General features: G+C 38.1%; 1 protein-coding gene across 1 annotated transcript; it reads left to right on the forward strand.

The window, feature by feature from the left end:
* The first annotated feature begins 4071 nt into the window (after window positions 1-4071).
* LOC143845466 (uncharacterized) lies at window positions 4072-4827 on the forward strand. Its single transcript, XM_077353828.1, has one exon. The coding sequence runs from the start codon at window positions 4072-4074 to the stop codon at window positions 4825-4827; it is 756 nt and encodes a 251-aa protein (XP_077209943.1).
* The last annotated feature ends 8624 nt before the right edge of the window (window positions 4828-13451 follow it).

Consider the following 13451-nt stretch of genomic DNA (forward strand, 5'->3'; position numbering starts at 1 on the left):
TCGGGTTGAGGGCTTGGGCAACTAAGGGTGTCAATTTTGGCTCGGCCTCAGAAGCTCGCTCGACCTCGGCGCCCGATTTAGGCCAGGCTCGGCTCGGCTCGTTAAGAATTTAATATATTTAAATATATTTGTTATATATTAATATATACATTAAAAGGGTTGTCCAGGGAGTGAAAGGGGGGGCAGAAATATGTCACTTCATTTTTGGAACCCCATTTGTTACTAGGACCACCCCCCATAGTGTAAAAAAGTAGTCAAATTACACTAGTAGGGCTGTCCAGGTAAGATGAGGGGTGTGAACTTAATATAACCCGAGCTCGGTAAGGCTCGCGAGCCTGGCCGAGCCTGACCGAGCCAAGCCGAGCCCGAGCCTGGTTCGAGCCCGAGCCGAGCTTTTGAGCTTAACGAGCCGAGCCGAGCCGAGCCTGGCCAAGCTCGGCTCGGCTCGGCTCGTTTACACCCCTATGGGCAACCCTACCCAATTGAAACACGACATTTTTTATCATTTATTTTAGTGAGCTTAAAAACTAGTGTTGGGTCAGGTTGAACTTGGGTCGGGTAGGGTTCGGGTTCAAAAAAAAGGTTCCTTGGGTTAGGTTAGGTTGAACCTCATTGGGTTGGAACTCAGGTCGGGTTGGGATGGGGTTGAGTAGGGTTGGCCTCAACCAGACCCAGCCCGACTCAAGTTGCACCCCATAATAAGATCCCGATTCTTTTTATGTTTCTGCCTTCTTATTACGTTTCTGCCGATTTGTGTCAAACAATTTATTAGGATGGAGGACCTCAAGCGGAATATAATCCAGAAATTTTCATCTCTGTACAGAGCCTTCGATTGACAATCTTCCTCTTGTTCTCCCTTCTCAATGTTTCGTATTCCCGTTTGAAAGATGTAGCAGAAACGTATGTAGCTGTTGTTTTATCTTGTTTTTTCCCCCTGTGGCCGCACTTGAATTTTTACTGATGGATTTAAAAGAAGTGCAAGAGGAGGACATCCGAGGTTGCCTCTGAGATCCAACCAAAATAAACCTAACTAAATTACTAAAGAAATCCACAACAGAATCACACCACGAGATAAAATACTAATCTAACCCCACCATTAGGAATACCGAACTGATCACATCTAACAGCCCCTCCGTATCTCTTGGGAGTTCCTGGGGGATCCAACCAATTCCAAAAGTTTCATTGAGTAGAAGAAGCATGATTGGTCATCGAATTTGCAACGCAATTTCCCTCTCTATACTTGTGAGATACGAATCAGTTCATACTTGAATGAGGGAAATATACCTTCGAGAAAATCAGAGATATTCTATGTGATAGGGAATTTAACCGGGTAGAACTCACCCCTAAAAGCTAGCTTTTAGAGAGAGGGTGCCCATTCCCTTATAACCAATCCCCATCCCCATTACTTTACCGATGTGGGACTATTTGCTTTTGTGTGGAACCCCAACAATCTCCCCCTCCATGCGGAAGCAACGTGGACCATCTCGCCCCTAAAAACGAGCTTTTAGAGAGAGGGTGCCCATTCCCTTGTAACCCATCCCCATCCCCGTCACTTTACCGATGTGGGACTATTTGCTTTTGTGTGGAACCCAAACACTATTAATGCTTATTGTTGCCTTTAACGAGATTAACCAATACTTGGTTATCAGATTCAATCCAAATATTTATGAGGCCTAAAGTTCTGCAATATCTTATATCTATAATCCAAAGAGATACCTACTACTACATCTACTAGTTGCTATTCTGAAATTCTTGCAGCTCAATGTTCTAGCAAAATCACAATTCTAGCCCACTGTTTTGTCAAAACTACATATCTGCAATTGCAAGATTTGTGAAGCTAGCAAACATGAGTTAGGAGTTAAAGGTGTTTATGGAAAGATTCAGGAATTGTTGCGGGTGCCTTTCCTCGCAAGAAATGCATTGGGATGGGGCCAATGGCAAAGGCATATGCTGGGGACTTGATGCCAATTTTGAGAGGTTGTCTGTGTTGGTTGGTGTAAAGAAAGATAAATAAGGAGGAGAAGAAGACATGGGTTGGTTTGAGGGATTTGTAGCTTTGTTTCAGGACTTTTCTGGTCATGTATTTTAGTGTAGGAGATGGAGCTGCAGATGTTGTAAATATTTTAGAATGAGAATTTCTTTGTTGCTGCTTAATTGATCCGCTTGTATATGAAACTCGGGTTCGTGTGTGATGCCCAAGTCAGAGATTTTGGCTCTTGAAATGCAATGGTTCTAGTGCTTGCCGAAACACTAGAATAGGAATTGGAATTTTGTTTACAAGGGGAATTGGACTGAGAAAGGAATGTGATGGCAATTCCAATTCCTGGTTCCGGCAATCCAAATGCACCCTAAAAGGCTTTCCAGGTTGAGGGGAATAGTCATTCCTTTAGCATGAGACCCGCAAGTAATGTGTGACAATGTAGATTTGTGAGATGCATTGTGGGTCCCACTTCCTAGTTGAGAAGATTATGGGCATTTGAAGAGGTACTCTCTCTTGCATTGGATGTTGAATCTCTCTTGCCAGCCTCAGAGGTATCGTAGTTAGATCACAGCTACTACCTAGAACTTTGAACCATGGCTTATTCGTGGATTAAGAGGCAAAATAGGAAGAGAAGAAAAAATAAATAAACTTCCAAACTATTTGAATGAAGAGCACGTGATGGAATCTCTCCATGAATGATGGAGAGAACAAACAAATTTCAAAGAAAATGCTCAAAAGTTTGAATTCCAAAGTAGAAAATCGCAAGCTACGTTCAACTTTGTTCATGCATCCTTAAGCATCTTAAGTTTCCCAATTATCGAAAAACCCCATTATTCGCTCACTCTTCATCGAGCCATATCAAACTAGATAGATCAATGACTATTTTACTGAAATTCAACTGTCACAATTCCCGAGCGATCTTGCCAAAAACTTGAGTTCCTTTTGGATTTCCTTCTTGATCAATGACAACTACTGCAATGTCACCATATCGTATTATCATACCATTGTCACGTTTGAGTTCTTCACACGTGCATTCTAATGCATACATCAGACTTTAAGATACGGTTTACGGCAGCCGATGAACCTTCTTTTGCTGTCCGGGCTTTCCTCTGATGCCATAATGGTGGGGGCGAAGAGGCCCTGGTGAGCATTTATTACTGGCGGCCACTGGTGATAGCTTTAGTTTGAAAATTTAACAATGTAAGAAGGGCATTTGGGTCCTTACAGTTCATCGTCTTAATTTCAAAAACAGAATCTCGCTTTGTAAGTGTTTTCCGAAGATTTGTATACTTCATCTGAAGTTCTCAATCCATCCAAGATTTCAAGAATGTCCATAGGAACTAACCCCATTCAAGTTTCCTGTTTTGTGGGGGGACAATTTGGGGACTAATGAAGCTACTAATCCAGATTGATTTTTAAATGGTGAAGTTGAGGGTCGCCCATTTTAGATGAAAACCTTAAATAGGATTTTATGATTGGACAGTGGTACTGTTGGAATTTTTGAAAAGGTTTGTTTGAAAAGGCATCTTTTTCAAAGGAGGCATTAATTTGGAACGGCATCAGTTTGAAATGGTGTCCATCCTTGAAAGGGTGGGTGTGTCAATTCTTGAAAGGGTGTAACCATTCTTGAAGGATGTATCCTTTCCAAATAGATGTTTTCACTCCTATAAATAGAGGGTGTAGTCTCCTAAAATAAAAAACCAAACGAACTCAGAATTTTGACTTTCTTGCTCTCTTTAACATTCTCTCTCTTATGAAAGCATTTGCCATATATTTGAATTATTCCTTTTAGAAATTTATTTGGGAATTCTCCAAGATTTGCTACTTGTAGATTCCACTGAGACTTGGTTGTATCCTAGAGGATATTCACATAATCTCGTAGCAAATTTGTGAAAACAAGTGAGAGCAAATAAAGCCTTAAGGAAAGTGTTTTGTGCACCCACTTTCCTTATACAATTTACATATCAGTTATAAAACAATCTTAAGGCTTTACTGGTAAGATGGATACGGAATCATTGAAAGTAATGAACTAGGACTTTGTCAAACTATACAGATTCGATGGAAACAATTTCGAACAATGGCAAGACAAGATGGTGTTCTTGCTTACGGCGCTCAAAATCTCATTTATTCTTGATCCTAGTTTGGAGCCAATTCCCAATGACCCACAACCCACCGAAGAGGGAGAATTGCCCCAAGAGGATCAAATTGAACAACTCAAGCAAGCAAGGAAAAAACGTGAGGATGATGAATTGCTATGTCGAGGACAAATTTTGAACACACTTTCGGATCGTTTGTACGATCTTTTCACCGGTATCAAGTCTGCAAGTGACATATGGAATGCACTAGAATTGAAGTACAAAGCGGAAGAAGAAGGTACGAATAAATATTTAATTGCTAAGTACTTTGATTTTAGAATGGTTGACAATAAACTAGTTTTAGAACAAATTCATGAATTACAAGTTATTGTCAACAAGATTCACTCACTTAAAATAATTCTACCTGAACCTTTCCAAGTTGGTGCTATTATCGCTAAACTTCCGCCGTCTTGGAAAGACTATGGGAAGAAATTGTTACATAAGTCCAAGGACTTTACTTTGGAACAAATTCAAAAACATCTTCGTATAGAAGAAGAGTCACGTTTACGTGACCATTTTCCGGTTCAAAGTGAGTCTAAAGTACTTAATTTAGAGGCGAGTGGATCACATTCTAAAAATAAGGCTTTGCAACTAAAGAATGATGGACAGAAGTTTAAGAAGCAGAATAATTACAAGAAATATCCAAAGAAGAAGGGAGCTTGCCATGTTTGTGGAAAATTTGGGCATTATGCTAAAGAGTGCAGATTTTGAAAATCTGCAAATGATACCGCAAATATGGTAAAAGAAAATCTTATGGCAATGATCTCGGAAATCAACATGACAACCGAACTGTCCGGTTGGTGGTTAGATTCGGGTGCTGCCGTACATGTCTGCAAAGACAAATGAATGTTTAAAACATTCAAGGTGAATAATGATAGACAAGAGGTGCAAATGGGCAACAACGCTCGTGCCAAAGTTTCTGGAAAAGGGACAATTGAGATTGACTTTACTTCGGGAAAGTGCCTCACTCTTCTTAATGTTTTTTATGTAGACCTTTTGGATAAAAAAGGGTTTCAGGTTACTATAGAAAATCTGGCAATGCCATTATTACTAGAAAAGGCAATTTTGTCGCAAAGGGATATTCTTGTAATGGGATGTATAAGTTAAGTATTAATAATAATACATCATCTTTTACTTATATTCTTGAGTCCTCTTCTTAATGACATAGCCGTTTAGCCCATGTTAATCATAGATATTTAAAAAATATGCATAAACTAGGAATAATTAATATTAATAATGGTGATCTAAAAAAATGTGAAATATGTGTTAAATCTAAGATAGTAAGAAAACCATTTCCCGATGTGGATAGGGATTCCGAAATCTTAAATTTAATCCATTCTGATATATGTGAATTGAATGGAATTTTAACTAGAGGAGGAAAACGTTATTTTATCACATTTATTGATGATGTTAGTAAATATACTTATGGTTATTTACTTAGAAATAAAGACTGTGGACCCCGATCCCGAGGACGAATGGGCGAGGGACATGAGATCCCACGCCGATCCTCTAAGATCTCCACAATGTGAATGAGAGCTCTACCAAGGAACTCTCGAAATGATGCCACTCACAGCATGGGTGGCGATATAAATGAGATACCTCTCGATTCAAGGACCAGCCCGGAACCAAGATGTACCTATAACAAAGAAGAGTCGCCATCCAAGGAAGTAGGCCCTGGATCCCATGAAATACTCTGTTGCAACGGATAACCAGAGATACAAAAGTCCGTGCCTGATGACGAATGGGGAAGGTATTAAGCGCCCCCAATTCGCCCAAGTGCAAGCATCTGGTCTCTTATGCCATTTTTAATTAATTTTGAAGAGTTTTGGGCTAAAATCATGTGAAATGGGAACGAGCACCCCCGAAGAAACGCCTATCTAAGCATGCATGACTCGGGGATGGGCAAAAGAAAATAAACATCCAAATCCTAACTCACCGCATCTACTCCTAACCCATCACATCTAGGAAAGCAATAACATCCGCATGCACAGCTACAGCTAAGCAAGTAATAGCAGATATGATAAGCAAAAAAGCAGTAAATATCTACAGCTAAGCATGTGAAACTAAACGCACAAGGAATAAGCAAGCTGAAAGTAAACACACAAGGAACCAAAGACAAACACACGATAAACTAAAAGATGCGAGGGAAGAAAGGAATCAGAAAATAGACGGTATGCGCAAACCCAAAATGCCAAGGAAAAGAAAATGGGACATACGATAGACTCAGGGAGCGATTCTAAAGGAATCGAGCTCAGTGATCCTGATCCGCTAAAGATCAGACAAGTCTCGCGATCGTCGTAGCCTATCGTTGGGCTCAGCGAGGACAATCCCTGTGAAGGGGCCACGCTACGTCGTTGCTCATCCCAAAACCCGATAAAACGTCGGAAAACCGATAAAACAGGCAAACCACGATCAAAATTGGAAATGAAATGAAAAGAAGGCTCCGAGTGACCTGGCAATCACCATCCTTGCCCATTTTGGTTTTTGTATTTTTGGGAAAAGCTTGAAAGATATTTTTAGATGCTGAAATGATTTTTTTGAAGGGTTTAAATGATTTTATTGAAAAGTTTGACTGAACTTGGGATGAAGATCCCAAGCTACCTACGTACCCTGTAGAAAGGGATCAAGCCAACGTAGTTCGACTCAGCTTTTCGAAAAACGCTTTGAGAGCTTTTGAATTTTTGTTGTTTTTATCCCTTTTGATTGAAAGGGGGTTTTCGAAGTGTGGAGATGGGTTTCGGTTTGGTGGTGGTTGGAGAAAACGAGGGTAGAAGAGGGTTTTGTGAAGGGTGATGGTGGTGGTGGCTCGGTGGAGGTTGATTGCGGTAATGGAGGTGCAGAAAATGGGTTTAGGTTTTGGGGGTTGAGGAAGGTGGAGGTGGAGGAGGGTTTTGTGAAGGGTGGAGATGGGTTTCGGTTTGGTGGTGGTTGGATAAGATGAGGGTGGAAGAGGTGGGTTGCAGAGGTTGGAAAGGGAGATGGGTTTTGGTAGATGGTTTTAATGGTGGTTGGGGAGAGTAAGTATGTGGCGAGAATGGGGTTTTGAGGGAGGCCGGTGGTGGTGGTGGCAAGATGGAGATGGGTTTTGGGTTTCGGGTTTGAGGCCGGATTCCGGCAAGCTTGCCGGAATCAATGGAGATGGCGGTCTCTCCCTTGGTGGCTGCTGTTGGTGGAGGTGGAGGTGAAGAGAGGGGGTAGATGGATTTGTGAAGGGTGGTGGTGGATGACGGTGGTGGTGCCTCGGTTCCCTCTCTCCTCTTCCTCTGGATTTTTCTTGCGGCTGCCCTCCCAAAAAAAATCCCCCCTTTTTTTCTGAAAATGGGGCTCCTTTTCTAAACCCTAATTCGATCCCTTTTGTTAGGGAAATGATATATTCCACCCCCTTTTGCTCATTGGACAACCCTCTTCAAGTGTATTTATGACTACTCTTTTTAACTACGAGGGGTGGTCTGGGTAAAAAATGGGGGGGGGACATTTAGCTCTTATTTGTTTACCACCCATGGGGTTGGTATTAGCACACCCATATTGGATATTTCACCTCCCTCCTGCTTGATTTTGAGATTAAAAAAATGGATTAGAGTGCAACTTGGGTTAAATTTTCTCAGAGTCGGGTTGGGCTATTAACTTAGGATAATGTCGGGTTCGGATATTTTGGGAAACTTTAAATTTGGTTCCGGACCTTAGGTTTCGGGAACTTAAGACTTGATTCGGGAAGACAGTGAATTCGGTTTCGGACCTTAGGTTTCGAGATTTATTCAAAATTTTTTTTTTTTTTTTTTTGGGAAATTGGGGCTATTAACTTAAGATCATGTCGGGTTCGGATATTTATTCTTGTAATGGGATGTATAAGTTAAGTATTAATAATAATACATCATCTTTTACTTATATTCTTGAGTCCTCTTCTTTATGACATAGCCGTTTAGCCCATGTTAATCATAGATATTTAAAAAATATGCATAAACTAGGAATAATTAATATTAATAATGATGATCTAAAAAAAATGTGAAATATGTGTTAAATCTAAGATAGTAAGAAAACCATTTCCCGATGTGGATAGGGATTCCGAAATCTTAAATTTAATCCATTCTGATATATGTGAATTGAATGGAATTTTAACTAGAGGAGGAAAACGTTATTTTATCACATTTATTGATGATGTTAGTAAATATACTTATGGTTATTTACTTAGAAATAAAGACGAGGCATTTAGTATGTTTAAAATATTTAAAACAGAAGTAGAAAATCAAAAAGATAAAAATATTACGTTCTGATAGAGGTGGAGAATATTTTTCTAATGAATTTAGTCAATTTTGTGAAGAAGTTGGCATAATTCATCAATGTACCGCATCTTATACACCACAACAAAATGGATTGGGGGAACGTAAGAAACGAACTTTAGTTGACATGATTAATTGCATGATAAATAATGCTAAACTACCTTTAAATTTATGGGGTGAAGCACTTTTTACTGCTTGTCACATTAATAATAGAATTCCACAAAAGAAAACTGGAATTAGTCCTTATGAAATGTGGAAGGGTAGAAGGCCAAACCTCACATATTTTAAAGTGTGGGGGTGTTCAGCTTACTATAGGGTTCTTGATCCTAAAAGATCTAAACTTGGACCAAGAGCTATTAGGAGCATTTTTGTTGGTTATGCTGAAAATAGCAAAGCATATAGACTTCTTGACTTAGAATCTAATGTAATAGTACAGTCACATGATGTAGAATTTTTTGAAAATAAATTTTCTACAGATTCTATACAATTACAAGAAGGAAATATTAATAAGGATCAACCTAGTGAACCTATGAAATATGAAAATAGTGAATCTTTTGTTCCTAAAGAAGTTAGTGAACCAAGAAGGAGCACTAGACCAAGGAAAGAGAAACATTTGGGTTCAAATTTTATTTCTCCAGATTCTATAATTTTTCTAGTAGAAGGTGATAATAGTAATAATGTTATTAATAAAATACCTTATGTGTTTAACCTAGAAGGAGATCCTAAGACTTTTAAAGAGGCTATGGCTTCTAGAGATTCTTCTTTTTGGAAGGAAACAATAGATAATGAAATGGACTCCATTATGGGCAACAACACTTGGATATTAGTAGATGTACCTAAAGGTTCTAAACCTATTGGATGTAAGTGAGTATTTCGAAGGAAATACAATACTGATGGTACTATTCTAGCATTTAAAGCTAGATTAATGGCTAAAGGGTTTATACAAAAACAAGGTATTGACAATTTTGACACATATGCTCCTGTGGCACGTATCACTTCTGTTAGAATTCTTATAGCTTTGGCATCCTTATATAATCTTTACATTCATCAAATGGATGTCAAAACGACATTTTTAAATGGAGATTTAAATGAGAAAGTTTATATGGACCAACCTGAAGGGTTTATCCTACATAGTAATGAACATAAAGTTTGTAAATTGATTAAATCGCTTTATGGATTAAAACAGGCACCTAAACAATGGCATGAAAAGTTTGATAGTGCTATATTAAAGTTTGGTTTTATTCATAATTCTGGTGATAGATACATTTATTCTAAATTTACTAAAGACTATGGTGTTATAGTTTGTTTATATGTAGATGACATGTTGACTATTGGTACTAATATGCATGCTATAAATGATACTAAGAAATATTTATCTTCAGCTTTTAAAATGAAAGACATGGGAGAAGTAGATACTATCTTAGGTATTAAAATTAAGAAACATAGTGGGGGTTATGTTTTAAACCAATCACACTATATAGAGAAAGTGTTGACAAAGTTTAAACACCTTGGGGTTGAAGGAATTTAATACTCCTTTTGATGCGAGTATTAAGTTAGAAAATAATATTGGCATGGTTGTTGCACAAATTGAATATGCAAGTGCTATTGGTAGTTTAATGTATGCTATGCACTGCATGAGGCCAGATATTTCTTATTCGCTGTGTAAACTTAGTAGGTACACTAGTAGCCCTAGTACATCACATTGGCAAACCATTGGTAGGGTTTTGGGATATCTAAAGAAGACTATTGGACTGAGACTCTATTATAATAATTTCCCTGCTGTACTAGAAGGCTATACTGATGCGAGTTGGATTACAAATGTGGGAGATAATAAATCTACTTCTGGATGGATTTTCACCCTTGGTGGGGGTGCCGTTTCTTGGGCAAGCAAGAAACAAACTTGTATCTCACACTCAATGATGGAATCCGAATTTATTGCCTTAGCGGCAACTGGAAAGGAAGCCGAATGGATTAGAAATTTATTGCTAGACATTAAATTGTGGTCTAATCCTATGCCTCCAGTTAGAATTTATTGTGATAGTCAAGCTACTTTATCAAGGGCTTATAATAATGCTTATAATGGTAAGTCTAGACATATAAGTCATAGACATGAGTTTGTGAGACAATTGATACAAGATGGTGTCATTACAATTGTCTATGTAAAGACAAGTAAAAACTTGGCTAATCCATTTACTAAGGCTTTGTCTAGAGACTTAGTAAAGAGTACTACTGTTGATATGGGGCTTAAAACCATTTATAGTCAGCAGTAATGGCAACCCAACCTAGTTCTAGAAAACTTCTAGTTCTCAGGTTTTAATGTGTAAAAACAAGTTACTGTGAGTGACTGATAGGTATTGTCCATCTATTAGCCCTAACTAACTTGGGACAATACTTTCCGTTATGAATTTGAGGTTGAATTAATTTCTTAATGAAGTTTTAAATGTGTTAGAGTAACGGAGACACTAGAAAACTTCACCTATATGAACAAGGAAGTGGTGCCGCTTCTTTAGAGAATTATGGTTTATTCTCGAGAGGTTCATGAATAAGGATATTGCACATGGCCATAATAGTGCAAAGTGTAAATGATTTTCTTATTAGGAATAAGGGAATTGTATGTGTTTAGTACTTCTAGTTGTATTACTTAAAATGTTGGTTTAATCTGCGGACACCATTCATTTTGATACAACTTTGAGATATTTAAACTAAGAGGTGGTTTTAAATCGTAAGATAGTAAAATTTTCTAGTAATTTCACTAAACTTGGATAAATTACAAAGAGAATAAATGGTGCTTATATAGAGCACTTACCTGATGAACATATAAAGAAGAATATAATAAACATGGAAAGAGATTAAGTGAGTAGGGAAAGAGATAATTTAAATCTAATCTAGTTACCTAATAAGCTTACCTACCTCAATTTACCACCAAATCAAATCAAATCTTAAATCCTAATTTATTAAGCTTGCTCCATCCAATCAACTTTCCTAATCTTCCCCCAAGATGATTCAACGGTGGGATCTTCATGCTCTAACATGCCCCCTCAAACGTATGTGGATTGAAAAATCACATACGTTTGATTACAATAAAAAATTCCCCAATATGAAAATAGAATCCTTTGATTTGAAGAACACTGATGTATATTGATGATGAATATCCCCTGATGTTGTTGCCGAATCTGATGATAACCGATAATGATTGCCGAAGAAGACACGCTTGTTGAGTCGCGAAGAGGGCTTAAAAGCCAATAGATCATAGCCTCAATGGGACTAGATGATACTCAAGTCTCGATGGGCGAGTAGAAATGGGTCACTATGGACCAATGCCGGAATGTGTCACAATTGAACAATGCCGGAATGGGCAAGAATGAGCCTCGAAGGGCAAGAAATAATGGGTCAGCAAGTATCGATCCTCATGAAATTTGACTCGCTCAGGCACAAACCTCAAAGAATTGAGGCCCCTCAACTGAATAGAGTAACCAATTTCAGGCACGCACCTCGAAGAGATACCTCAACTGAAATAGGACAAAGAAAATGGATGGAAAAAAATAAAATAAAAGAAGCGACAACAAGTGACTCGCAGCAAATATCGGTAATAAGTATCAACTTTGATGGACATTCCATGAAGTCTCTTTTTCCTTTGAAGTGTAGGGATCAAAAGAGAAGTGTGGCATCAAAGTAGGGGTGTGCACTTTTCACTTCATTTTGAGAGAACATGTAAAACTAGAATGGAAGGGGTGCCTTTACCAATTTGGAGAGGTGGATGATTTGTCAAAAGACAAAAGAATAGGTGTTTTGGATGATAAGGAGGGTGATAATTTCCATACGATCTCTCTCACATCACATGATGGGATGTTGTTTGGAATACCGTGTAAGGCTTTGGAAAGGGGTGCCACACCTTTGCTAGAAATGAGAGGTGATAGAAAAAGAAACTCAAAGGCTGCATAAAAAAATACATCTCTTTCAAAGGAAAAGTATCTATTGATGTAAGTTGTAGAGAAGACCCAAAAAAAAAAAAAAAAATGCATGCTCGTCAAGGTAAGAAGGTTAAAAATAAATTAAAAAATACTCGATCCAATGGATCGGTGGGAACGAGGTGTGGCCGGGCGGACGGATAGCAAGAACGGCCGTCCGCCGGAGAACAGAGCTTGAAGGGGTTGTGCTCAGGCCAACCAGATCAATGCTCTGATACCATGTAAAATTTTCTAGTAATTTCACTAAACTTGGATAAATTACAAAGAGAATCAATGGTGCTTATATAGAGCACTTACCTGATGAACATATAAAGAAGAATATAATAAACATGGAAAGAGATTAAGTGAGAAGGGAAAGAGATAATTTAAATCTAATCTAGTTACCTAATAAGCTTACCTACCTCAATTTACCACCAAATCAAATCAAATCTTAAATCCTAATTTATTAAGCTTGCTTCATCCAATCAACTTTCCTAATCTTCCACAAAGATGATCCAACGGTGGGATCTTCATACTCTAACAAAGCATACAAGATTATGAATTATGGCAAATGTTTGACAAGTATTTTTAAATAAATTATTTTCAAACAAAAGTGGGGGATTGTTGGAATTTTTGAAAATGTTTGTTTGAAAAGGCATCTTTTTGAAAAGGCATCTTTTTCAAAGGAGGCATTAACTTGGAACGGCATCAGTTTGAAATGGTGTCCATCCTTGAAGGATGTATCATTTCCAAATAGATGTTTTCACTCCTATAAATAGAGGGTATAGTCTCCTAAAATAAAAAACTAACGAACTCAGAATTTTGACTTTCTTGCTCTCTTTAACATTCTCTCTCTTATGAAAGCATTTGCCATACATTTGAATTATTCCTTTTAGAAATTTATTTGGGAATTCTCCAAGATTTGCTACTTGTAGATTCCACCGAGACTTGGTTGTATCCTAGAGGATATTCGCATAATCTCGTAGCAAATTTGTGAAAACAATTGAGAGCGAATAAAGCCTTAAGGAAAGTGTTTCGTGCTCGCCTCAAAGTCCACTTTCCTTATACAATTTACATATCAGTTATAAAACAGGTACTGCCACCCCATGTA

The sequence above is a fragment of the Tasmannia lanceolata genome, unplaced genomic scaffold, assembly GCF_043159265.1.
Source record: "Tasmannia lanceolata isolate RefF3 unplaced genomic scaffold, GAP_Taslan_0.1 ptg000002l, whole genome shotgun sequence".
Taxonomy (NCBI): Eukaryota; Viridiplantae; Streptophyta; class Magnoliopsida; order Canellales; family Winteraceae; genus Tasmannia; species Tasmannia lanceolata.